Raw genomic sequence first — 25112 nt, 5'->3', positions numbered from 1 at the left:
CCCATCCCCCCCCCCCCCGCCCCCCGAGATTGGCAACTGCCAAAGCTGCCACCGGCTTCTGCAGGTGGTTGCTGCACCCCACTTGCTGTTGATGTGGCTGTGGGTGGTCCCCACTCATAGGAGGCACCAGTTGTTCATTGGGTGTGTTGTTTTTGTTTGCCTTCATTTAAGCATGAGCCACATTACACCAAATTTGGAGTAAAGTAGTCTTAATCTTCTTTTTAGCCAGTCTTCTATGACTTAGCTCTAGTAACAGGATTGTATTGATTTTTTGTCCTGTCAATGGAAACTTCTGCTAAGAGCTGCAGGCTCTCAGCTGTGGACTTTGGCTACTAATCCATATACATAAGATTACACTCACCAGTTTCTGTGGGTGGACTCTGATGCTGCTGTGCTGATCGGAATAGTGGGAATGTTAGAGTAACCTTGCACAGAGTATTCAGGATTGTGGATCCCACTGTGTCAAAAGTGAGACAAACTCTTAAAAAGCAAGAGATTTGCTGTGTAAGTCATGAGATGCCATTTTGCAGTGTGTTTGGGGGGGCTATTTGTGATGGCGTGGGGAGCTGTGGGTTTTGGAGCCTGGAGGGTGGGGGGAGGTCTCCACACACCCTAGCAGGATGCAGTGTACTGTGGGTGAGGAGTGAGGGGCACTAGTAAGGCTTGTGGGGAGGGAGGCTGTTACTTGAGTGAGGAGCAGACACAGATGGGTCATGGGTTGTGCAACAGATCTGCAGGCAACTCATAGAGAGGCACAGGGGGGGTAGGTGGTTCCCTGCCAATGCGCACACCCCTAGGAGAGGCATAGCAGGGCATGTGCCCCCCTGGATTTGTCTAGGGGGCAGAGGCAGGCTGACATTCTTCACCCTCCTGCCTTTGCCCCAGAAGCTGTGTGATGCAATGTGTGCCTCTTGCTGCCCACTGGGCGGGTAGAGGCCACGTGGTGCGGCAAGCGCACAGCTCCTACGGCAAAGTTTGCCCTAGGAGCTGCGCACTGACCATGCTGTGTCCACTGCCCACCCAGTGAGCAGCAGGAGGCATATTGGTGTCACATGGCTCCCAGGGCAAAAGGTAGCAGGGCGCAAAGCCACAGCCTGTAGCAGGCAGCCTGCTTCTGCCCCATGCACAAATCTGGGGGACACATGCCCACCCCTCCCAGTGTTTTCCCTTGGGGGTCAGTGCAGTGGTGGGGAGCCATGCCTCTTCCCCTGCACCTCTGGACAAGCCACCTGTGGCTCTGTCGCACAACCTGGTGCCCCATTCACCCCTGCCCCACTCCCTCCCTCACCATGGGGTCCTCGATCTGCTCCCAAGCCCTTTCCCTCTTCCCCTCCACAGACTTACCAGCTGGGCGTTCTCTACACTTTCCAGAAGAAGAATCCTGAGACTTGAGGATTCTATCCTGAGATAGTGGGCCCGAGTTAGTTTGACTTGAAAATCATGAGTCTCGGGATGTTTGTCATGAGAGTTGGCATTACTGGAGCATTTTGCTACATTTAGTTGTTCTCTAATCAGTTAGGTGACCTGGGGATAAAAATGCCAGTGCCCAAGTCACTAAACAGTATCACTGGTGCTGCAGCAGCAGTAACAGGAGACTTTCTGGAAAAGTTTGGTGTAGAAGATACAATCTTCAAAGCTGTTAAGTTTGTGTCTTCCATCACTTGTGTATCAGGAGGGCATCCTAGGGGTTACCGTGCTCTCCCCTAGCGCCCCCTTTACCGTGCCAAGTTAGCCTAAAAGCACCCTCAAGTCTCACCTGCCACAACTTTGATGTTAATGTATAATAGGGAGGCTATCTTTCCATCCTCTTGGACACTGTTCCTGTTGTACACCGGCCCAGTTCTGTGATGGGCAATTCGGTGCACCCCAGCCTTATGGGCTATGTGTGGCTCCAACCACCCCTTTATCACGTCCCAAGCCTGCCTGGTGCTCGGGCTGTCCGCAGCCCAGTCTCGCATCAATCGCTGCCTCTTCTCTGGGGCTTCTCACTGCCCCCCTCTCAGGGGCTGGGGTCTCCACGCTGCTGTGGGTCCCCTGTGAGGCCTCCTCCAACCCCTAATAGCCTCACCCAAACCTCCAGTTAAAACAGCAAACAAAACACCAGCCCCTGCGCTATAACATAAATTCATGCTGCTTGGCTAAACCATCATTTGAGTCACCCCAAGGGTGCTTCATCTCTCACCAGGATCAAGCTGCTTGTGCATGCAGGCCTTTTCCCTTTACTTGGTCAGGCAGAGCTTTTTCCTCCTTTGCTGCCAGTTGAAAAAAACCCTGGGGGGTACGGGTGCAGAAATAATGATCTCTTTCACAGTTATCTGTATTAATAATTGCAAACTGTTTTGATAAAGAATCCTAGAAAGAAGTGGGGCTGGAAGGGACCTCGGAGGAAGGCACCCTAGTTCAACCCCCTGCCAGAGGCAGGATCATCCCTATCCAAACCGTCCCATGCAATCCATAACCTAAATTCATAAGACTACCATCAGCCCTGACACAACACGGGTCTAACTCCCTAACCTGCCACAGGCAAAGCAGGAGAACCATGGCAGCCAGAGTAGTAGAGAAACATAATATAATGGAAATATAACATTGGGATGGATGTTGAGCGCTATAAATAATGAGGCATTTAAGTAGGATTTGGGTCTGAAGTATCCAGTAAGTAATTAGCAAAACACTATTATCTAAGACTCTTAACCTGTTTCCTGTGATGGGAACAGCCCTGTATTTTTATTTATTTATTCTTTTTTTTTAAGATAAAGTCATGGACTTCCATCTCTATCAAGGGCAAATCAGGTCCAAATCAAGGGGGCAGACAAGGTTCTTTGGGTAAATGTGACATCTTTTATTAGACCAGCTAAATAGCTGGAAAAATTGTTCTTTGCGAGCTTTGGGACATGAACGCCCTTCTTCAGGCATGGGGAAGTTGTCTGGTGTCTGCGCGCTCTCCTGGGTGGACCAGAAACCAGCTTCTATTCTGCCGGTGTCCTTAGACCTACCAACCTTGTCTACCCATGCCCTTAGCCCCATGTGGCTGCAACCGACACCCCCAAAAATCAAGCGAGACAAAGCCAGGTTCCAAAATTTGACGGAGCAGAACTCCATTGTCAAGTCCACGTGGCTCTAGCACCCGGCAAGTGTCCGCCCTCCCAGACCCCTGGGTCTGGGGCTTCAGGTACCCTCCAGATTCAGGGTGGCCTCCTAGGTGCAAGCGCCAGGCTCGGAGGCTCATACATCCCCTTGGCTTGCTTGATCTTGGGCAAAAGGCCGAGCCCTACTGGACTCTTGGAAGAGCACCGACACCTTGCGCCGGAGTGCGGCCAGCAGCGCCGAAAGGTCCGGGCCGGGCAGTCTCCTCAGGCTCTGGCTCCTGTGAGCGCCCAGCCGCGCTGCCCCGGCGCTGAGGCGCGTTTCTAGGGAGGGTGAGGTGAGATGCAAGGGCAGCCGGGCACGTTTAGCCGGCAGAAACGAGCGACGGCTGGTCGTAGCGGCTAGTTTCGATTCGCCCGGGTCCCAGCGCGTCGACGCCCGACCCCGGCCCCGGCGCTTCTCCGAAATGACGCGGGCTGAGCGGGGCGGGGCGAGGGCCGACCGGGCCAGGCCTCTGTTTACAGGCGCCCCCGTGAGCGGCCGGCGGCAGTGGTACCAGCGCGGGCCGTGCGGACGGCGGCTTCGGCTCTGGGTGCAGGTACGCGCTGCGCGACTGGGGCTGCCCCCCCCCCGCCACACACACTCTCTCTCTCTCTCTCCAGGAGTGAACCTGCGCATCCACACTGGGGGGAGGGGGGGGTATGTGCGTTTGGGCGTGTGCACACAGTGTGTTACACTGCTGGAGTGAATTTGCGTACTTGCGTAGCTTGACTCCTGTAGTATAACATGCTGGGTGAGCGTGCACTCCTGTCGTGCAACGCACCCTGCCTGTCTACGTGTACACGCGTAGATTCACTCCTGTAGCATAATGCACTGCATGCATGCATACTCCTACATATACACACACACACACACGTAGATTCACACCTGGGAGGTGCATACGTATGTGATTATGCATGTAGTGTTAAACTAGAGGAGTGAATCTACATGCGTGCGCACACACACCTGCAGAGATTTGCTCCTGTAGTGTCATGCACGTGTGTGTGTGTGTGTGTGTGGTCACTCCTGTAGTGTCACACACCTGTGTAGATACACTCCAGTAGTGTAATGCACCATGCGTGCAAACACACCAGCATAGATTCACTCTTTCAGTGTAACTACACAAGGCAGTGGCGTGGTTTGTCAGTCTGTGGTGGGGTGAAGGGGGGTCTTAACCTTCTTAGACTTCAGGCACTCAGAAAATGCCAGCTCTTAATTTCTACAGTCAAAAAAATGAGTGAAAACTGCCTAGTATGGATGTCAAAATAGTTTTAAAAAATACTGGTTCAGCCTCCTCTAGTTATATCAGGGTGGATTTGATTTTTACATCAAATCTATTTAAATCACTGGTCAGGAAGCCTTGTTATAATCATTGTTTTCTACAAAAAGTGCATTCTTGTTGTTTGATATCCTCTATTCACTTGACTTGAAAGGTTGCACTTTTAGACAGAGGGAAGGGCTTGACTCTGTGCACACAAACTTGCAGAGAGACGAGAGGGCCGATGGGTAGGTAATCCAGTCTGTTATCTTTCCTCTCCATATGCTGCTGTTAACAAGGATGTTATCTCTGGGGACAGTTTGAGAACTGACACTAAGCATCACAGAGATGCCCAACTGGTTCCTAAACAGCAACATTGGAAACCTTAGTATAAACAGCTGCCTGCATTTTGGCAACTGGTAATTTTTGTCAGGGACTAGGAATCTTGAGATTTGGTTCACCGCCACTGATGTGTTGACAGTCTTGATTTTGTGCCTTGTTCCCCTCATTTATAAAGTGGGGGGATAATGTACTAGCTCATTTTCTAAAAATTCTTAGTAGTTTAGAAAAGATAGACATGTCTAAAGTTTTCTAGTACAGTGCGACACTTGCTTATATACATTGCCACCTTTTGCCATTATTATAGGGAGGAAGTAATTTAGAAATTAAAAAGAAAAATCCTGTTCCATTTCCTGTTTCCATTATATATTTTATGATAACAGGACCAAGAATTGTCACTAGAATAGACACGGGTTTCTTTGGGATCATATCCACTAGCAGTGAGTTTGGTTGAAGAGGGGCAGGAGAGAGAATGATGAGCATAGAAAAATCTTTTTAAGAAAACACAAGGAACTATTAGCATGCTATTGTATGAATAGTTACAATGCTAAAATAATCATATGCACACTTAACTTATGAATTGACACTGGCAGAATTGCAATGCTTTGCATTTTACTAATGTTATTTTTTTTAGATTTTAAAATGCTGTAAGATTTTTCTTAGGGCTTTGCAAGATGTGTTGCAATCTAAACTAGAAGAATGCAGTTTAAATAATCAAAAGACAGCATGGGAAAAGGAAATCATAACTAACGTTTGCTGGATCACTGTTTCCTTCCTGCATCTATGGTACCTTTAATTTTAAAGGAAATGAGCTGGTACCTTAATTCTTCAGGTAGTCCTTTTGATTTGTCAGTAGAACTCCTTATGGCACATATAAACAGTGCTGCTCAACCTTCTGGCTCTGGGCCAGATGAGTGGTGGGAGGTTGGTCTGTGGGCAATCCCTTGTGAGGTTGGTCCATGGGTGTTATCCAGCAGGCTAGCCTGACCCTGCATGTCTGGATCTGGCTCTGCGCTTGCCTTGATCTGGTGTGCAGAGCCATGTTGTCTGGCCTGGAGGGCTCCCCATGGATCTGGAAATTTGAAAGCAGAGCAGCAAATAATGCTTCCATTGTTCTCGACTGCCAAATTTTCCAACACTTGAGGAATCCTTCTGGGCCATTGACACTGGCTAGGAGTTAAGCACCCTTGCTGTGTAAGGTACTATTATAGTTGTAGGGCTAGCTACATCCTTGACCTAAGTGTGGTTTCTTTCAGTGCACCCCTTTCCTTTACCCCTCCTGAAATGAAATTCTGTAATTTTCCCACTTGGAGTCTGAATCCTGTGCTTCAGTACCACCAGGTCTAGCTGGGAACAGCCCCCATTGAACTTCCCCTCTGGTGCGTGAGCAGTGAGGAATAGATGCTTCTTAAAACAAGGTGTCAGCTATTCGGTTTCAGTAGTTAGTGAACTGGAGACATTGGAGAACCAGGCTCAATCATTTAACAAATCAGCATAAATAAAAAGGTTATACACAACCAGTTACTGAGAACAATCTTGCAACAGTTGCATCTTTATGCTGTTGCTAATTCCAAGCTTGATCTGGTGATGTAAATATTAATTTTCCAGTTGTTTATGACAAATGGAAATGCCCACAGAATCCAGTTGTGTTTAATACAGATTTTGCACACCTTTTCCTCACTGAGCTTTTTGTACATAACATTCCAGATGTCAGTACACCATAGAGAGAGAAGTGCTAATTGTACCCTGGTACAGAATGTATATTTGCAAGCTTCAGTAAGAACATATGTCTTGTTTCTGACAGATATTGCACATGCAAAGAATGGTGGTTACAACAATTTAACTAGTACGTTTGTAGAGTAAAGTTTAACAGAAGAACAAAGGAGTCTGAAAGATTTTTAGTTAGCTTGGTGCACTTAAATCCTTGCTTTCCCTGTTACCTTGATCAAGATACTGTTATGCCTGTACCAAATGCATGTATCTTGTAGAAACAAATAGAAAATCATAGAACATTAGGGTTGGAAGGGACCTCAGGAGGTCATCTTAGTCCAACCCCCTGCTCAAAGCAGGACCATCCCTAATTAGATCATCCCAGGCAAGGCTTTGTCTATCCAGGCCTTAACCTCCAAGGATAGAGATTCCACAACCTCTCTAGGTAACCTGTTCCAGTGTTTTACTACTCTTCTAGTAAGAGTTTTTCCTTATATCAAACCTAAACTTCTTTTGCTGCAACATGAGACCATTGCTTCTTGTTCTGGTATCCGCTGAAAACAGTGTAGGTTCATTCTCTTTGGAACCACCCTTCAGGTAGTTGAAGGATGTTATTAAATCCCCTCTCAGAGTTCTCTTCTCCAGACTAAATAAGCTCAGGTCTCTCAGCCTGTCCTCAGAAGTCAGGTGCCCCAGCCCCCTCACCATTTTATGTTCCATAGGAATGGACCTTGTTTTAAAACCACTTTGTAAGTGAAGATTCAAAGTCAACACATGACTGCAATACAACAAAGTCCTTTTAAAAAAAATCTGAACTAGTGGAGATTATTTCCTGTTTTCCATTATAAATGACATCACCATAACTTTTTTTTTTCATGATGTACTGTGTCTAGATATTTGTATTAACATTATCCACTTGGATATCTGAGTTTATCTAGATACTAGATCTAGAGATAAATGCTAACATAATAGCTTTTTGGTACCTCTGTCACAAACTAGCATTTAAACTGATGACTTTCAAACTGTAATACTTTGTGTTGGCAACTTGGTCCCTGTGTAAATAATGTAGTCAACCTTAAAGCTATTATAGCAATGCATCTTGTTTAGTATTGCTGGATTTGGTAGTGCATTAACTGACTCACTGTGGTATGATGTTGACACAAAGCATGACGAAATAGTTAAATTCCCTTAGTTTCAGTGCTGACTGAATACTTAAGAAATGAGAAATGATATGAAACATAATACACCTCACTAGTATACATGCATAAAACATTATTAACAATTTCTGTTCACCAATATTATTAAAAAATATTTATTTGTACCATGTTCTGGGTTGAGATTTTTCTCTTTCTTTCACAACAAAGGTGACTTATAGTTTCACAGGAAGGGAAATAAAAGGCATTTTTTCTACCTGCTTTTACTTTAATATTTCTTTATGGTATTTTATTCCTTCCTGTGTAGTTTCTTTGTCTGAAAATGAACTATACATGACATGCTTTATTACTCATTTTTTGTTTTTGTTTCTTTTCTTTTTTTTTTACAGACCCTAGGCTGCCATTGCACTGGACACTAAATGCATAGACTAAAGTATGGTGAGTTTACAATCTAAACAGATAATTTTTTCTTTGTCCAAAACTTTATCTCATTTTACAGGTGGGTAACTGAGGCACCAAGAATAAGTAATTGGTCTATGCTCAACAGGACAGCTATGTCCAGAACTTGGGTTCTATGTCTCACCCAATAGATTAACCTTGAGGTCAGGTTTCATTTAAAAATCCCTTCTTTACACTCCTGTTGTTCTGACTTCTGTGGGCCAAGCCATTTTACATGCTGGTAATTTCCCAGATAACACTTGGCACTGTTGACATGAGAAATAGCAACATTTTTGCCAATACTATCTACTGGCATTTTATTGGAAATCTCCCTGCTCCTTCTCCTTCTCCCTAAAATGCTACCTCTAGGTTCTTAAGGCAGTTGTACTTCTCTCCATGCTTGCCTGAAGACAATACATAATAGGTTACCTGCATTGCATCCTAATGTATAAAATCGTGCAACATTTTTTGGAAATGCCAATGAGTGATACATGGGACGTGGTAGTGGTTGTTACTCATCTTTTTGGTAGGCATTCTACAAACCCTGTGTCCTTCTGAAATGCTACTCATCCTCTTTTCCCTGCCTGATCTGCCACATGTCACACACACACAGGCTGTCCACGCCACTTGTGGCACACATGCTGCAGGCTGACCACCTGATCTAGAAAGAAGACTATTTATTTAAGCCATTTTTATTTATGCCAAGTTGGGTATTTAGTACTACATTTTATTACCATTGAAGTAATTCAGAAGACCCATGGTAGACGAAATAATCATTTTCAGGATTGGGATGTAAAATTACCCAGCTAAAGTTAACAAAATGTTATTTCTGTACAGTAGCATGGAAAGACACCTAAGTTAGTTCTGAATGAGCTAGATAGCAAAGCAGCTTAGGCCTGTTAGTGTGGTGCTTCCCCAGGCTGATGTCTGTGGGTGCAAAGCTAAATTGCCTATATTTGCATAAGCTTTTTAGATATATGCTCCAGGTCTCACTCTGTACCTGCTGTAGTTCACGATTGTGTGTTGATAGAGGGATTTATTTGCAAAAAGCAGGCAGGCAAACAATATTTGTTTGTCCCGGGAATGACCAAATATTAACTTGCATCACAGACGCACATGACTGGGCTTTTTTGTCATGTGCTTCACAGGTACTTAAAGCAGGACAATGGACTTGTACTTCTGTTGGGTCCTGGGACAAAAGACTTTCTCAGAGAAATGCAGTCTGTTTACAGCCATAGATTCTCCCAAGTTGGGTGAAGTCTGAATTATTTTTGTATAAGGCAGTGTAGATTTACCCCTGATAGACAGACTAACTAAATTAGGGATGCGTAAATTCCAGTAAGCAGCAGTTTAGTCTAGAAAGCTTATGCATCTCTGATTTAGTTTTTAAGGTGCTAATTTAATATGCTCTAATGCAGTTTAGTCCACTTATGTCATCAGGCGCCTATGGCAGATGTCATCTGTAGCCTGTCAGTTATGTTTTGGGCAAGGCACAGCTAAAAGCACGGAGAAATGTGTTTGGTCTCAAACCCACATTTCACTGTTTCTGTGATTTATTTATTTATTTATTTTTAAATGGGTAATCCACCTCATGCTGAGAGGTGTTGTTTCCCTAACAGAAAAGTGGGACCCTTTGGTTACTTCTGGTTGAATATACTGGTTCTGCTTCTACTCATCTGTCCTCTGCAAAGTAGGTGCTGTGTTCAGTCAAACCATAATTTTGGTTTGCTGGTCCCAAACATGGATGGACAAATGTTTAACTTGTTTTGAGATGGAATTATATAATTTAAGCATACAGTAAACTTGTTTAATTAAGCTTCAGGGGGAAGTACAACAATGCATGTTACATAGTGACTAACAAGCCCGATCTGTTCAGAGGTTTTGTGTGGATAAGTACTGTATTTGCTTGATTAATCCAGGATGAGACTTTCCTTCCCGCCCCCTCCATTCAATGTGATGAGGGGAGGGGGGAATAAAGCCTTCTTTTAGAATTAAGTATGGGATGGCTCTAGCCAGGAGCTGTGGGAACAAGCCATATCCCTGGCTGGTCTGGGTGCAGGGGAGTCCCCGAGCAGCTCCTGACTGCTTCTGCTTCATGCTTGCAGGGAGCCCTGCTTGGCTAGAGATAACAATGGCAGTGTGCAGGGTCCTTCCAGTGGCTGCTCCCTGTCTTTCCCTCCCCACTTCCACTCCCCAGCCCCTTCGCTGGCTGGGAGCAGGTACTGGAAGGAGGAACCTGCCTGCTGCTGCTACCCCCAGCTGATGCAGGTACGGGGGGATTCCCAGAGCTGCTTCTGGCCCACACTGCAGGGAGCAGCTGTGTAGCAAGCCTGGCTTACCTGCAAGCTACTGCCACTATCCCCAGCTTCCTCCTTCCAGTGCCTGCTCCTGGCCAGCAGGGGAGAAATGGGAAATGGAGGGAGAGCGGAGTGGAGGAGGAAGGAAAGAGCAGACACTGGAAGAAGGAACCTGCATACCACTGCTGCTGTCCTTAGCCAGGTTGGACTTCCTGCGCAGCTGCTGTGTTTAGCATGTTGGGGGCAGTTCTGGTGCCCCCCGCTGCATGCAGTTCAGTTACAGAAGTGGGGAACATAATGTCAGGGGGGCAGGTGTGGGGTGTTTAGGTATGGGGGGGCAAGGGGTGGGCATCAGGCTGTTTAGCCTCCTTGCCATTGCTTTCCCCACTGCAGTGATGGTTGTGGTGGTGGGGATTTTAAAATGACCCTCCAATAATAATTAGCTTCTGTACATGGAAAACTTTATAATAAATTGCATTCAAAGTCACCTTGGATTTAGGTAAATTTGGTACTTAGCTGTCTGAGTGAGATGTACATACAGACCTCTTGGATCTACACATTAGGAGCCAGCCCTGCTCCCCCTGAAGTCAGTGGTGAACACTGATGAACACTGTAATCTCATTGATTACACAGTAGTATCTGATTTTGAAAACTCAGTTACAGGTGTTCAGGATGCAGAATTTCTGTTCTTTGAGAAATCCAACATTTTTGGGAAATAAGCAATTCTGATTTGGAATGAAAAGATGAAATTTCAAAGCTTTTTTTGCAAAGACAAAGTTCAGGAAACATTTGATTCGGGACCTTCACATATTCCTTTTTGACAATGTTTCATTTCCACTTCAGCTTTTTAATGTTTTTTTCCCCTGTTCATGTTGTATTCAAGTACTAATGTTCGCACATGCACATGCACATACAAACATGCACTGTTTAATAAACTACATAAATTAAAGATAAACTATTATTACAGCGTGACAGTCAAAATACGCATCAGTGTAAGCTGTAAACAAAATGTGTCAACATTTTTCTTATTGAAATATTTATTAGAATCTATGCTTTCCCACAACTCATTATGATTTTGACAAAACTGTGTTTTGAGACAAAACTGTTCCATATAATATTTGTTAAAGGAACTTGCAAGATTTCTCTGCACTTCTCTATATAGACCTTTTTGATGTACTTCATCATTCATTACTACTACCTCTTTTGAACAGAACCGGGAAGTACAGAAAGTCACAGAAATTTAAAAAGCAAAATGCCTGGAGGTAGTTGGTCAGATTAATGCCAGACAAAGTGTTATTAATGTTGGGGAGGAATTTGGGGGTCAAAACTATATAGAAAGAATATTGAAACTGTAGGGAGAGTAGGCATTATGCCAGCCATGGAGGGCAGGGGAGGTCTAAAAGGGCTCTTCCTCTGCTTCTAGCACCAAAAGCCTAGCCTTCCCATTCACAGCCTTCTTAATTTAGCAACTGGGTTTTTCATTCCTACTCTTCGCTTACTATTTTTCTTCCTTTCTTTTTGGGGGAAGATGTGATCCTATTTGAACTCATTTCAACTGGTATAAAGCAGTTGCAAGTGTGATCAGACTCAAGTAGGCATCGCTCCTCTTATGAAAAAAATAACATTTTTCATTGTGTTTGAACTTGCTTCCCTTGTTTGCATAATATTGACCATGTTTATCACATTGAGGCTTCCTTTCTTTCTGTTTGTCTTCATTAGAAAATCAGTAACAAAAATAAACATGTTGCAACCAAAGGTCTTCTGCTATATTGTTGGATAAAATGTTCTCTGTCAATGGTTGGTTTTTAAATGCTAATTATTATTTGAAATGGGCCCTTTGACAAATATGTAATATTACAGTAAACAAGTTTTATTTCTGAGCAAAAGCCAAAACCCCACCCTAGGAATTTGCTCCAGCATTAGCGCTTGCAAGAACAACTCCTGCCAAAGTCCAGCTTTGATAAATTGAACCACTAGCAACAATCATAAACTGTAACCTGTTCAGAGCCAGTTTGAAGACCTGCACACAATCTTCATCAAGAGATCATCTCTGTAGCTGAAATATTTTAGGATTTATTTTTCTGCCCTGCAATCATGATTTTTATCCGGTCCACACGTTAGATAGAGATGCCGATTCCTACATTTTCTGTTTCAATCAAAGGGCTTCTTGTAATATAGGTAACAATATATTTAAAAATATATTTACCATATTTCATGATGTACAAGTTGAGGTTTGAAGCCCAAATATTGACCCTTAAATTCCACCTTGACTTACACACTGTATCTAGCGCACAGCTTCTGGGCAGGGCTGCTGCAGCTACCAGGGTACTTGGCTTCCCCAGTGTCCTACAGCTCCTTTTCTTCTTGCTGCAGCACAGGGCATGGGGCTAAGGATGGCAGGAGCGGGAAGCCTGGGTTTAGGGGGGGGAGTGGGAGCATGGAGCTTGAGTGGGCAGGCTGTAGATGTGTGGGGTGTGAGGCAAGGTGGGGGGCTGTGGGGATTCCCCACTTGCTGCCCCCCGTGGTGCATGGCAGGTGGCAGGCACTTGTGGCCCATGCAGGTGCTGCTGCCCTGCGGCATACAGTTCTGCTGGCACTTGCATCACTGGGAGAAGCTGTGCGTGGTGGAGCTGGTTGCCTTCTCTGCCCTCTGTCTGCATGCAGTGGTGATCGAAGCCTGGCTGGGCCACCTCTATCATGCTATTTGTTGGGGCTCTGCTGGTGTGGCTGAGGCAGCACTGGCCCTGGCTTCTGCGAGCAGCATGGCCTGGGCTACGCCAGCCAAGAGCCAAACCCATCCCCATCCCCTGCAAGTGATACAGCCTGGGCTGTGCCAGCCAAGCACCAAGCCTGACACCAACCACTCCGGCCCTGCCCCCCCGCCGGGTATCCTGCCTGCAGTGAGGGCATATAGGGGCCAGTATAAGTTGACTCCATGTTTCTGATCCAAAAAGTCAAGTCAACTTATACACCGGATCTACGAAAATCCTAACTTTTTTTAATCAGAAAAATGGAGTAAACGTTTACACCGCCTCGATCTGTACACCATGAAATACGGTACTTTTAATTATTTGCACTGTTTTTATTGCTTTCTATTTATTTTTATATTTCCCCAGCTTGAGAAATGAAACTGAGGTCCCATCTACGTCTGTTTCCCTGACACATTTGGCATGGTTTTAAAATGTTTTTGAGTCCTATGGAAACTGCAAAATGAAGCTATGCTTCAACTGTGCTAGGACAGTTATCCCTCCTAGAACTGTTGCCTTTCCAGTGTAGATGAGACCTACTATTAGTTAGTTTTGTTTATAGCTATTTTCTTTTTGTTGTTCTTTGACACTAACAAGATTATAAAGATTGGGTCCTAAACACTGAGAGAGGCTTTTGTCTGTAGACAAACAAAAAAAAATGAATCTTGCAAGCTTGTCTTCCTTGTGGAATTGTCCTGTTTGGTTTTTCCCAGGCACTGTCACCATGGGGCAAGTGTTAATAGGGAGCTCGATTCTTACACTTTTAAGCTGAGCATAATTTTGCTACTGAGCCCAAGTAAGGGGAGAGGGGTGGGACCTTAGTGATTAATAATAATAAAAAAAAAGAATAGGTCCCTATTGGAGCCTCTTAAATTTTAGTGATATTTTTTTTTGTTTTTAATTTATTGCTCCACTCAGCACTTGAGATGGTTTTTGAGTCTGTGCCAGTGCTTTAGATAAGATTCTTGAATTTGGTTACTTTGTGTATTATTAAGGTTGCATACATATATACATCCCCCAAAATGACTTGTTAGTGTTTTCCTGTCATGAAGCTAGCTGTTGGTACACAATATGCACTGTTGCACTCTATTTCAGTTAACCTGGCCTTTTTCTTGCATCCTTGGGGCTGTACTGTTAGCAGTGTTTTCCTTGGTTGTAATTTGTTTTTCTGTTCTCCCTATACTCAGATTTGCAAGATGGAAATGCTCTGCAATACTTTTGTTTAATTACAGAAGTTCAATCTTGAAAGACAATCCTACTTGAAACTTTCAAAATCACAATTTCTTTCTTTGTGATTTTGGGGGGGGGACTGGTATTTTTCTGGGTATATTTTGCTATTTTTAATACATTTTTACCAACCTACTAGCTAGCTACCTGTGCGCTTAATTCAGTTAAGCATGGGAAATTTAGTTTCCAATTTTAAATTGTGAATATTCCCTTTTTTTAAAGGGTTGGCTTTCTGTCAGTGCTACCTTTTTATCTCCCCTTTGTTTATGTTCAGTGCTCATGTCTTAACTTTACAACAGATTTAACTTCTCAGCATGGAACTTATATGTTTGTAAGGCAATATTTTAGGCTGTCATAATATCATATAATACAGTTCTGTATGTAGATTAAAAACATGGGAAAATATGCTTATTATTTCCCATTTTTCACCAAATTTTAATTTATTTGACCAAGTCTAATTGTCCCCAGTGTATGTGTATGCATTTAAATAAATTAGAATCTTATTTAGAAACAACCAAACCTGTCTTCTTTTTTTCTTTAAATGACAACAATGATCAAAAAGTTTATCAGCCAGAGAACTAAATGTCTTTGCTTGAAGTTGATACAAAACATGAGAAAATGAGACATGACAAAAGATCAGACGAAAGATTTGGTTCAAAATGGTGTTATGATTCTTAGCTGCAGGGGAGAGGGGAGATAATCTTGTGGTTGTACTTCTAATGAATGGCTGTGTTAAATCCAAGATGAATGTTTTAGAGTAGTGGTTCTCACCTTTTTTTGACTGGGATCCATCCATTAAACACTGATGGCCAGCTCTAGGCCCCCTGTGTGTGGGTAGGGGGTGAGTGTGTGGGGCGGGGGAGAGGCATGGAATTCAGTTTCCAATGTTTTTCTTGTTTAAAGGAGGATCTATTTTTAAAGTTTGTTCACAACCCTTTCATATATTCTTATGACCAGCTTTTTGGTCATGACCCATGGGTTGAGAAATGCTGTTTTAGAGACTCCAGAATCAAAGTGAATTGCAGTTGCAAAAGGGTATTTATACTTAATCCTCAGAATGTGGACAACTTCTCCTGAGGTCATAAGAAAAACAGATCTTTTTATGTATTAAAAAGAAATACTGTTTATGTGAGCATTTAATTGTTTTTTCTTTCGAGGGAGGAGGAGAGGCATGGTATACACAGGCTCAGGATTTTGATTTCTCTCTGTTTCCTCTGCTCTCAGCTAACATGGATCCCATGCTATATGCAGAATCTATGAAAAAAGCTGGGAATCAGGATTTTAAAAATGGGAACTATGCCTTGGCCATCAGGAAGTACGACGAAGCCATCTCTGTGTCCTTCCAGTTATGCCAAATGGGGCTGTAAGTATTCAACTAATGTAGGAGACAGTACGTTTGAATCTGAAAATGAAGTGTCCAAGCTGTCAGAGCACAGCAGAAGGCAAGAGCTCTGGTTTCTGTCCTGGTGATGACTTCCCTATGTCTCTTGGCTGACTGCTTAACCTCCTCAACAGTAAAATGGGGATGATGGTGATGATGTAATCTGACTTGTATGTTATGAAGATTAGCTAGCTATTACCTTGCCAACTCTACACAAGTGTTAAGAAATATTGTAAATTTACAAGTTTAAATTAAAACTTTTAACCAAACTGTTTGTTTATTTCATAGTTTCATAATTGGTAGGGTCGGAAGGGACCTGAGCAGATCATCAAGTCCGACCCCCTGCCATGGCAGGAAAGACTGTTTGTCTAGCCTCCTCTTAAAGACCCCTAGGGTAGGAGCCAGCACCACTTCTCTTGGAAGTTGGTTCCAGATCCTAGCCACCCTGACCATGAAGTAGCACCTCCTGATATCTAGCCTATATCTACCCTCTGCCAGCTTGTGACCTTTATTCCTGGTCACTCCTGATAGTGCTCGGGGGAACAGGGACTCCACCAATGCCTGCTGGTCCCCTCTAACTAGTTTGTAACAGGCCACTAGATCCCCCCTCAGCCTTCTCTTGTGGAGGCTGAACAGGTTCAGGTCCCATAGCCTCTCCTTGTAGGGTCTGCCCTGCTGCCCCCTGATCATGCAAGTGGCCGCCTCTGGACCCTCTCGATGTTGTCCACATCCCTCCTGAAGTGCGGCGCCCAGAACTGGATGCAGTACTCCAGCTGCGGCCTGACCAGTGTCGCATAGAGGGGGAGAATTGTCTACTTTTTTTCCCCTCTCATTCTGGCTCTTTCTGCTGATGTTGGGCTAGTCTGTGATTTCAAGTACTGCTCTGAAAAAGGGGCAGGACTTTAACTGCACTCATGCTGGGAGGAGCTGTACATACCTCAGGAGAAATGCTTTTTCCAGTTACCCTTCTCTGCTGGGTGAATGGAAGGAGTTTTGTTTCTGCCTTTACAAGGTGTAGTAGTTTTTTGTCCTCTTGTCTTAAGCTGTTCTCTTTATTCTTCCACCTTGTGCTTTAGTAAGGACCTAGAGGCACAATATAAAGGTAATCTTAAAGGTAGGTATGATAGGGTATTGAGTCTAACGTCTCTGGCTGGCCAGGCTAGGGCACAATAGCCCAGTGAACTTCTCTAAAACAAAGATGACCCTGGGCATTTTCATTTTTCTGAATTTGTGTTGCCTCAGTGAAGCTGGTGGTGAAATCAGTAAACCTCATGCTTTTGTTTTAGTTTTTCAATGATTTTGTTAGGTGAAGTTACCTTTTTGACTCTTTGGAAAGCAAGTCTAAATGTCAAATACTTTCCAGCACGTTTAAATAGCTGGGACTGTGTCATTTTGCTGAATATTTTTTCTTCTAATGGCAACATGCCACAAAAGCTTTGTCGTGCATTAATTCTGGAGAGTATAATGTACAAAAATGTATTCATGGTATGACGTTCTCCCTCTCCTCATCATGTTCCCATTTTAAAGGATCAGTTCTGCTGCCCAAACAAGAAGTGTCTTAAACAGTGGTGCTCAACCCCTGGCCCATGTGCCAAATCTGGCCCATGAGGCTGTGCTATTCAGTCCATGGAGTTTCTCACGGGTCAGGAAATTTGGTGGCAATGTAAACTGCCATGGCTTCCAGAGCCACAGCAATGAATGCTTAACACTGTTCCCCTACCAATTTGTGCACCCATGGGAAGACCTGTAGGCTGGATGACATACGCCAGTGTACTAGACCACGTGGTCACTCAGTGGCCTTTTTCTACATGGAGAACTAAGCTGTGGCTTGTGTTTGGGGCCAGTCTGTGACTGGATCTGGTACATAGGGCTGAGCCGCACACCAGATCGCATCTGCAGACCACTCTACATGCTGACACAACGTGGATTCTGGCCTCATGCTACTCATTGGATGAGCTTAGAAAGTGGGCGGATATAAACTTGATGACATTCAATACCTAAAAATTCAAGGTACTCCACCTCGGGGGTTGGGGGGAACCCGCAGCATGCTTATAGGCTTGGCAGTGTTACGCTCACTAGCACCACTGCTGAAAGAGACTTGGGGGTCATGATGAACTACAAGATGAACATGAGCCACCAATGCGATGTCACAGCTGGTAAAGCAAACAAAATTCTGGCTTGTATCCATAGATGCTTCTCAAATAAATCTCAGGATGTCATCTTCCCACTGTACTCAGCCTTGGTGAGGCTGCAGCTGCAGTACTGCATCCAATTCTGGGCTCCACAATTCAAGAAGGATGTTGAGAAGCTTGAGAGAGTCCAGAGGAGAGCCACGTGCATGATCAGAGGGAAAGAGGATAATTCTTATGAAGACAGGCTGAGAGCCATGGGACTCTTCAACCTGGAAAAGCGCAGGCTCAGGGGTGACCTTGTTGCTGCCTATAAGTACATAAAGGGTATGCAACAAGGTCTGGGGGAATGTCTGTCTGTTCACCAGAGCGCCCTGAGGGATAACAAGGACCAATGGTCCTAAACTCTTCCGAGACCATTTTAGAATGGACATAAGGAAAAACTTCTTTATTGCCCGAGCCCCAAGGCCTGGAATAGACTCCCTCCAGAAGTGGTGCAGGCACCTGCTCTGGACTCATTCAAGAAACATTTGGATGCTTATCTTGCTGGGATCCTTTGACTCTAGCTGACTTCCTGCCCCTGGGGCAGGGGGCTGGACTTGATGATCTTCAAGGTCCCTTCCAGCCCTAATGTCTATGAAATCTGACCTGTGGGGCCAGCACGTTAAGCATTGCTGGTTTTGTACTCAGAAACTGCACATCTCTGCATTTGCTAGCATGTCCTATCTTCTATGATAGTATATCTTCACAAAGCAGTAGCACTGGTTAACTTAAGGTGTAAAATGAAAACAGTTTAGCTCAACTGAGGCCAACTCGTATGAGGATGCTTTACTTCAGGTTAAGGACCTTATTTCAGTCCATCCTAAACGTATTAAGTCAACTTGAAACAAAATGCTCTTAAAATGAATTAAACCTGTCCACATTGGGGTTTGTATAAGTTATCTGAATCAATTTAAAAAACAATTTTATATAAATCAGTGCAACTTTCTTATGCCAATGAACCCTTTGATTATAAGTTTTTCTTGTGCGCTGGCCTTTATTAGGCCACTGGCAGATGTTAAAAAGAAGAATCTGACGTTCAGTCCCAACAGCTGTGCTTCCTGTCATGCTACTCCTGCTTAGCAGGAGGCACCATTGTGGAGTTGAACATCAGATCCCATCATGCCATGTTGTTGGTGCAGGGGGAGCCTGGGATGATTTATGTCATTCCTTCATAAATCTGGTTAAGATACAGTATAACTTTCAGGAAGACATGCAACCCTAGTTTAAAGACTACAAATAATGGTGAAGCTGCCATGTCTGTAGGTAAATTTGTAGATAAATGCTTGGGTTATGGTTAAAGTTAAAAAATTGCTCCCAATTTCTAATCTGAGTCTAGCTTCAGCATCCACCCATCTGACCTTGTTTATACCTATTTATTAGTTTAAAAATGTTCTACTATCAGAGACCTTTTCCCCATATGGATACTTTATATGTCACGTGCGAGTCAGCTCATAACCTTCTCTCTTAGTCTGTTACTGCGAGGCAGATTTTCCAGGCCTTGAATCATTCTTGTAGCTCTTTTCTGAACTTCCTTTATGAATTGTTGACTTGAAAACTGGACAGAATGTTCCAATGCCTATCTAATGCTATCTAGGTTCATAATAACCCTCATAATTCAACCAGCATGGTTCTACTTGCTATTCAAAACTAACACAGCACTGGGATAATTCTTTTAAAACCCTTGGTGCAAGTTGCTCTGATCTCCAGGTTCAAAACAAAAAGCAAAAACATTTAACTTTGCTTGTTGTTGGTGGTGCTCAGTAAAAAAGCTTCTGTCTCTTGTTGGCTAAGTTTAAGTTGAATTTCATGTTGTTTAAACTATTATAGTTATTCTCAAACTCTGATCTGTGGACCCCTAATGGTCCAAGTAATCCTTTAGTAACTCGCAGAATGAAACTGCAAGTGTAGATGTGAGGTATTGAGCAAATAAGAGATTTAGGATCTGTGAAAGTATTTTTGTCTCTAAATGGGGTCTGCAGAGGAAGGGGAGGCATAAGCAGAAGAGAGAGATTTTGCTAAAAATCTTAAGCTTTTGAGTTCTGTACTCGACTCACCATTAACAATAACTAACCATAGCTATACCTGTAAAACCAAATTGTGTTGACTTTCATTATCAACAAAATCTCTGTGCAGTCTGCTATCTAGTTGTATTTTTTCTGTTCTTTTTTATTTACTAGTTGATTTAATGTTTTTCAAACCATAAGTCTTGCTTTCAAACATCCTACTGAATTTAGCAGGATGAAAAATATGCTTCCTATCTGTTCCTGAATGCTTATGTGACACTGCCAGTTCTTTCATGTGCGTCTTGGTCAGGTTTGAATTTTAGGGAGGAAGAATGAAGGTTTTTGTTCTCAAGCCTCAGTATTTGAGGGATATTTTCAGGTTTACTTTAAAAACAATTCCAGAGCTTAATATTAATAGAAAATGTACTGCATTATTTATCTCATCAAAATAGGTTTTTTTTTGTTTTGTTTTAAAAAAATCTGAAAACCAAGTTTTTGCTGGGAAAAAGTGCTCTCTCTCATCATCTTATATATCACTTTATAGCTAAGTTTTTACAAGGGGGAATGTTTGGGATTTATAGTTACTGAAATGGAATAGGACCTCACCCCCCACAGCTGCTTGATTGGTGCTTTTGTTAAAATTATCATAAATGGTAGCACTAACATAACTAATAACCATAATATTAATATTGTTACTTTTCGATGCATTTTAAACATATTCCTTTTTCTGTATTTTTTGATTCAGATGTTATTCAGTGAGGACTAGATTCAGGAGGTGAAACATGACTAGGAGCAAAGAGAGACCTGAACAGTCTGCTTTCATTGCCTTAGCTAAGGGCTTAAACTCTCTCACAGAATGGGCTTCTTAAACGTTAACACAGAGAGATTCTTTTGGATCTTCCACAGTTACACTGCATCCTTTTGGCAACTGCAGCCATTGCTTAAGTGGAAGAAGAATGTTAACATGTTGAATGTAGTTGTAGCCATCTTCCTCATTTCCAGCTGCTAGGTTAAATCTGAAGAACGGCCAGCAGGTGTCTGTCATTTCTTCATGAATGGCCAGAAGGTGCTCCTTTGGTATTAGTGCCCCATGGACTGCAGTTCTGATGATTCTGCTTGCTCTAATGTATTGTGAGGAGCAAACAAAAAGCATCCACATTTTATATTTATTTTCATTTAAAGAAAAATTAATTCAGCATAACTCCAGCTACTCAGAAGTGCTTTCTGATGCAGTTCCCTGCTTATTTAATGGGAACTTGCATATGGAGCATGTACCAAGACTGAACTCATTACCAGTGAGTTTCCAGGTACAATTGAAGGTGTTGATATGCTCTGACCCTTAGTCTGTTGCACTGGGTGTGAGAGGCAGCAGATGTTTCTGGGTGAACAGAACCAGAGTTTACCACCTTTTATTCTATCCCAGCCAAGCCTGGGGAGCTGAGCCAGGACAAGTTCAGAAGCTGGAGAACTCAAATGTATTTCCTTCCTTGGCCTTTCAGAGTATTAGTGTCTTGACTTTCAGGGCATATTGCAAAGATTATACATTATAAGCTTTTATGAAGACAGATGTTTGAGCTCTCTCTGCCCGGACTGTACTATCCATGGGCAACAGGTGCCTCCTCAGTCAAGGGGGGCACTTGCCCCCCCAGCAGCCAGTCAGTGACCAGGGGGGGTCCCTCTGTGGCTGATTGTGCTGATCTGGAAGTGCCAGTGGCGCTTCTCTTGGAACCTCCACTCCCTGGCCGGCTCTCTTGGAGGGGCGGGGGGCACCAGCGCTCCTGCCCATCGCCTAAGTGGGGAATGCTAGCTGTCAGGGGGTACACCAGCACTCTCAGGGGGTACACTTGTACCCCCCTACACGTTGCCACTGGTCTTGTCTGGTTTGGGAGTTTTTGTGTTTAATAGTAACACTGCTGACACTTAGGGCCCTGCTATACATTACATATATTATGCGATTAGCTGCTTAGTCATGCAATTAATTTAACTGGTCATGCAAAGTTAGACCAGCCACAAGTGCAATGTAATTGTCACACAATTAACTGGTTAATTGCACAATAAATTCAGGTCAGCCACACATGGAAAATAATTATCACATGATAAAAACGATTAGCCAGCTGAAAAGAGCCAGCCAGCTATAAAGGTAGTGCTTGAAAATGTGTAACAACTTTGTAGCTGGTTTCTATCCAGCTTTAATTTGAACGTGTAGCAGGGCCCTTTGAAATGTTTAGAAGAAAGAATTTAATAGGCCCCATATAAATAGATAAACGTGAGTAGCACAGCAAGTATCATCATTTTACTATTCTTTTGTTTGTTTTTTAGAAATGGTTTATAACCCATGTCCTTGCAATCCTAGATGAATTTGAGGAGCTCTTTTGACTCTAGAATGACAGTTATGAATTGGTACTCCTTCCATTCCCGAAGTCTAGTAATAAATACCTATTTTAAGCCTTCTAATAACTACCTATTTATTCTGTCCATATTTATATTCATTCTAGTCCCCAAAACTAATATCTGAACACCTCATAGCTATTGGTGAATATATCCTAACAGTCTTATAAGGAGTAGGTACTGGAGGGCACAGATTTAAGACAAAGCCAGGGCTTTTATCCTACATCCTCATCTGTCCTGTTCCTGTGCCTAAAGCTTTGTCTGTAATGTCTAGATGAAGAATCTTAGTATTTGTAGAAGCTCTAATGACTTTATTGGTATAAAGGCTTGGGGTAGATTCCCAGTGCTCTTATTTAGTTCTTTCTTGATTCTCTGACATTAATAACTCTTTTTAAGAAGACGGGCCAGATCCTTAGCTATCGTAAATTTGAGTAGCTCTAATTACTTCCATGACTTATGCTACTTTGCATCCACTAGAGATCTACCCCAATATTTTTAGTTAGCTTTCTGGTTACCAAGATATACTGGGTTTCCTTTATCATTTGGCACCTTCAGTTCATGTCTGTTCATACCTTGAAACCTGGTCATGCAGCCAGCTGTGTTGTACAGTTGAATCAATCTATGGTATTTTCAGTATTCTCCAGGTGAAATGGAAGAAATATATTAAATGTGAGGAAAGGTGTGCCATCAGAAAGTTGGCGATATTATAACCAGAAAAGGTGAACTTAGTTGTGCACGCACGGACTTACTTTGGTATTTCTTAACTTTATAAATTCAGTGTACAATCAAAGTGATTTTTACAGTTGGACTTTGTGTCTTTTTAGAATGTGTTTTTTTTTTCTTCTGTATTTTCTTTTTGGGACACAATGTAAAAGGTGTGTGTGTGTTAAAGACTTCAATAACCTACCATATATCTCTTTGAAAAAGACCAAAGATGTATATTGTTTAACTTTTTCTTAGCTGTACTCGGAGAGAGATGGCCAAATTACTTTGCAGCAAATCAACTGCCTTCTATTGTCTGAGTAAATGGCAAGATGCATATCAGTTAGCCGAGGAAAGCCTCAGCTGGGATCCATCATTTATTAAGGTACTGTACATTTAACACAAGGTATTAGCAGTACTTGGCAACTTTATTTCTAAATGAGAATAAAGATTGGATTCTTTTTTCTAAGATTCAGTGTACAGGTACATCTTGCAAGAGGAGTGAGAAAATAATTTCAAGATGCCAAATCAGTAGCTGAATATTTATGTAAATTAAAAAAAAATTACAACAGGTATTATGTTAATACTGTACTTTAAATGGAACTGGCATATCCAGGTATAAGGAAACTATAAATACAGTAGAATGAAATTCCCATGCTGTTGATTACAAAAGCATTCAGTATGCCAATGGTGTTGGTTCTGTGGGTATATCAAATCCATGCAGTTATTACAAATAGCTGAACTACTTCCGGACAGACACGGTCCTTTGGGTAAATCTGATATCTTTTATTAGACCAACTACTTACGTAATTAGTAATGTTGAACATTTATGGCTTTACAGCCAGATTCTCCAAACCTTATTCAGTCAGAAATCTCTGTGTAAAGTTGCTAATAGCTATGTTTAAGGATTTCAGAGGTAGGGCCCCAATCTTCTAAATTTAGGTACCATAACAATGTTTTCTCTCTCTCTCTTTTTTTTTTTTTCTTCTTCCCTTCCCCCTTACCTCCCCACTCCTCCAGGCCTACTATAGAGCCGGCTTTTCAAAGTTTAAGTTGTCAGCACCTGAATATGCAGCTGGTCTCTTTATTCAGGGTTTGATTCGTCTCCGTGGTTCTCAGGATCAGTCTCAAAAGGTTGATTTTATAGTCGGAATCTTCATGTGCGTTAATGGTAAAGTGGAATTCAGACTTGTAATATTATTATTCATTCAGTAAGGAAAAGATAAAATAAATGGAGCATTCCTCATGAGAACATTTAACTTTTGTCATTATCTGCTTGGGGGTCACAACGGAAAGTTGTTAATATCTGAATGGCCTATCAGGTCACCTAAACAGCCTCAACCCAATTTGTAGATGACAGAGTTGCATGTACCCAAGACACTCTGGAACTGACTGTTGCCCCTCTGAAGTACCCCAACAGTGTTGCAGTTACAGTTGCTTGAGGTTTTTTCTCCCCAGAACTTTGCAAAAATCTTGCTAGGAAATACTGACAATATTTTGGTTTGTTGTTTACCAGGGTGGGCTTTTCTAGTTTTATATCTCTTGTTAACAAAAAAAAAAAACTTTGATTGCTATCATCTAAGTCACGTGGAGAGATCCATCAAAGTGGCAATGGTTTGTTTTAAAAACAAATAGAAATAAAACATTTTGGCTAAGTCCTGCAGAGAGAGTCCATTTGGAACACTAAAGGAAAGGGAACGTTTTAAAATGGTTTGTTATTCATATTTTGAGTGGACCATTAACGATAATGAATGTGGGAGTTGGGGTTTTGGAACTATCTAATCTGAGCCTAAAGAAACAGAAAGCTTGGAAGTAATACAAGACTGGAAGGCAGGCAAATGTAATACTGCTTTTCAAATCAAAGGAAGAAGAATTGTCCCGGCAGCTGCTACCCTTTTAAGCGTCACTTTTATCCCTAGTAAGTCAAGGTAGCAGATGTAAAGAGAAAATTATTGATGGGGAAATAGATCCTTGAGTAATAAGTAGAGCTACACTGATACATCGGTCCGATATCGGATCAGTACTGACATAAGGAAAATTTGCTGCATCGGATATCAGCACAATGGGGCTGATAATTTGGCCAAAAAGAGCTGGCAGTATGGAAAGCTGCCTCCAGCTGGTAAGTCAGAAGGGGAGGGGGGAGGTAAGGGGTTTGGGGGGGCAGATTAACACTT

General features: G+C 42.8%; 1 protein-coding gene across 1 annotated transcript in view; it reads left to right on the top strand.

Moving 5' to 3' along the window:
• The first annotated feature begins 7981 nt into the window (after positions 1 to 7981).
• Positions 7982 to 25112, top strand: part of TRANK1 (tetratricopeptide repeat and ankyrin repeat containing 1) — a 78903-nt gene continuing 61772 nt past the window's right edge. Inside the window, exons 1-4 of the mRNA XM_019508985.1 lie at positions 7982 to 8022; positions 15518 to 15656; positions 23197 to 23323; positions 23959 to 24109. Coding sequence (XP_019364530.1) covers positions 8004 to 8022; positions 15518 to 15656; positions 23197 to 23323; positions 23959 to 24109 — 436 coding nt within the window. The 5' untranslated portion in view covers positions 7982 to 8003. The remainder of the gene's footprint in view (positions 8023 to 15517; positions 15657 to 23196; positions 23324 to 23958; positions 24110 to 25112) is intronic.

This window comes from Gavialis gangeticus, unplaced genomic scaffold (genome assembly GCF_001723915.1).
Source record: "Gavialis gangeticus isolate Ggan-Ray unplaced genomic scaffold, GavGan_comp1, whole genome shotgun sequence".
Lineage (NCBI taxonomy): Eukaryota > Metazoa > Chordata > Crocodylia > Gavialidae > Gavialis > Gavialis gangeticus.
This window is presented reverse-complemented; position numbering and strand designations above follow the sequence as displayed.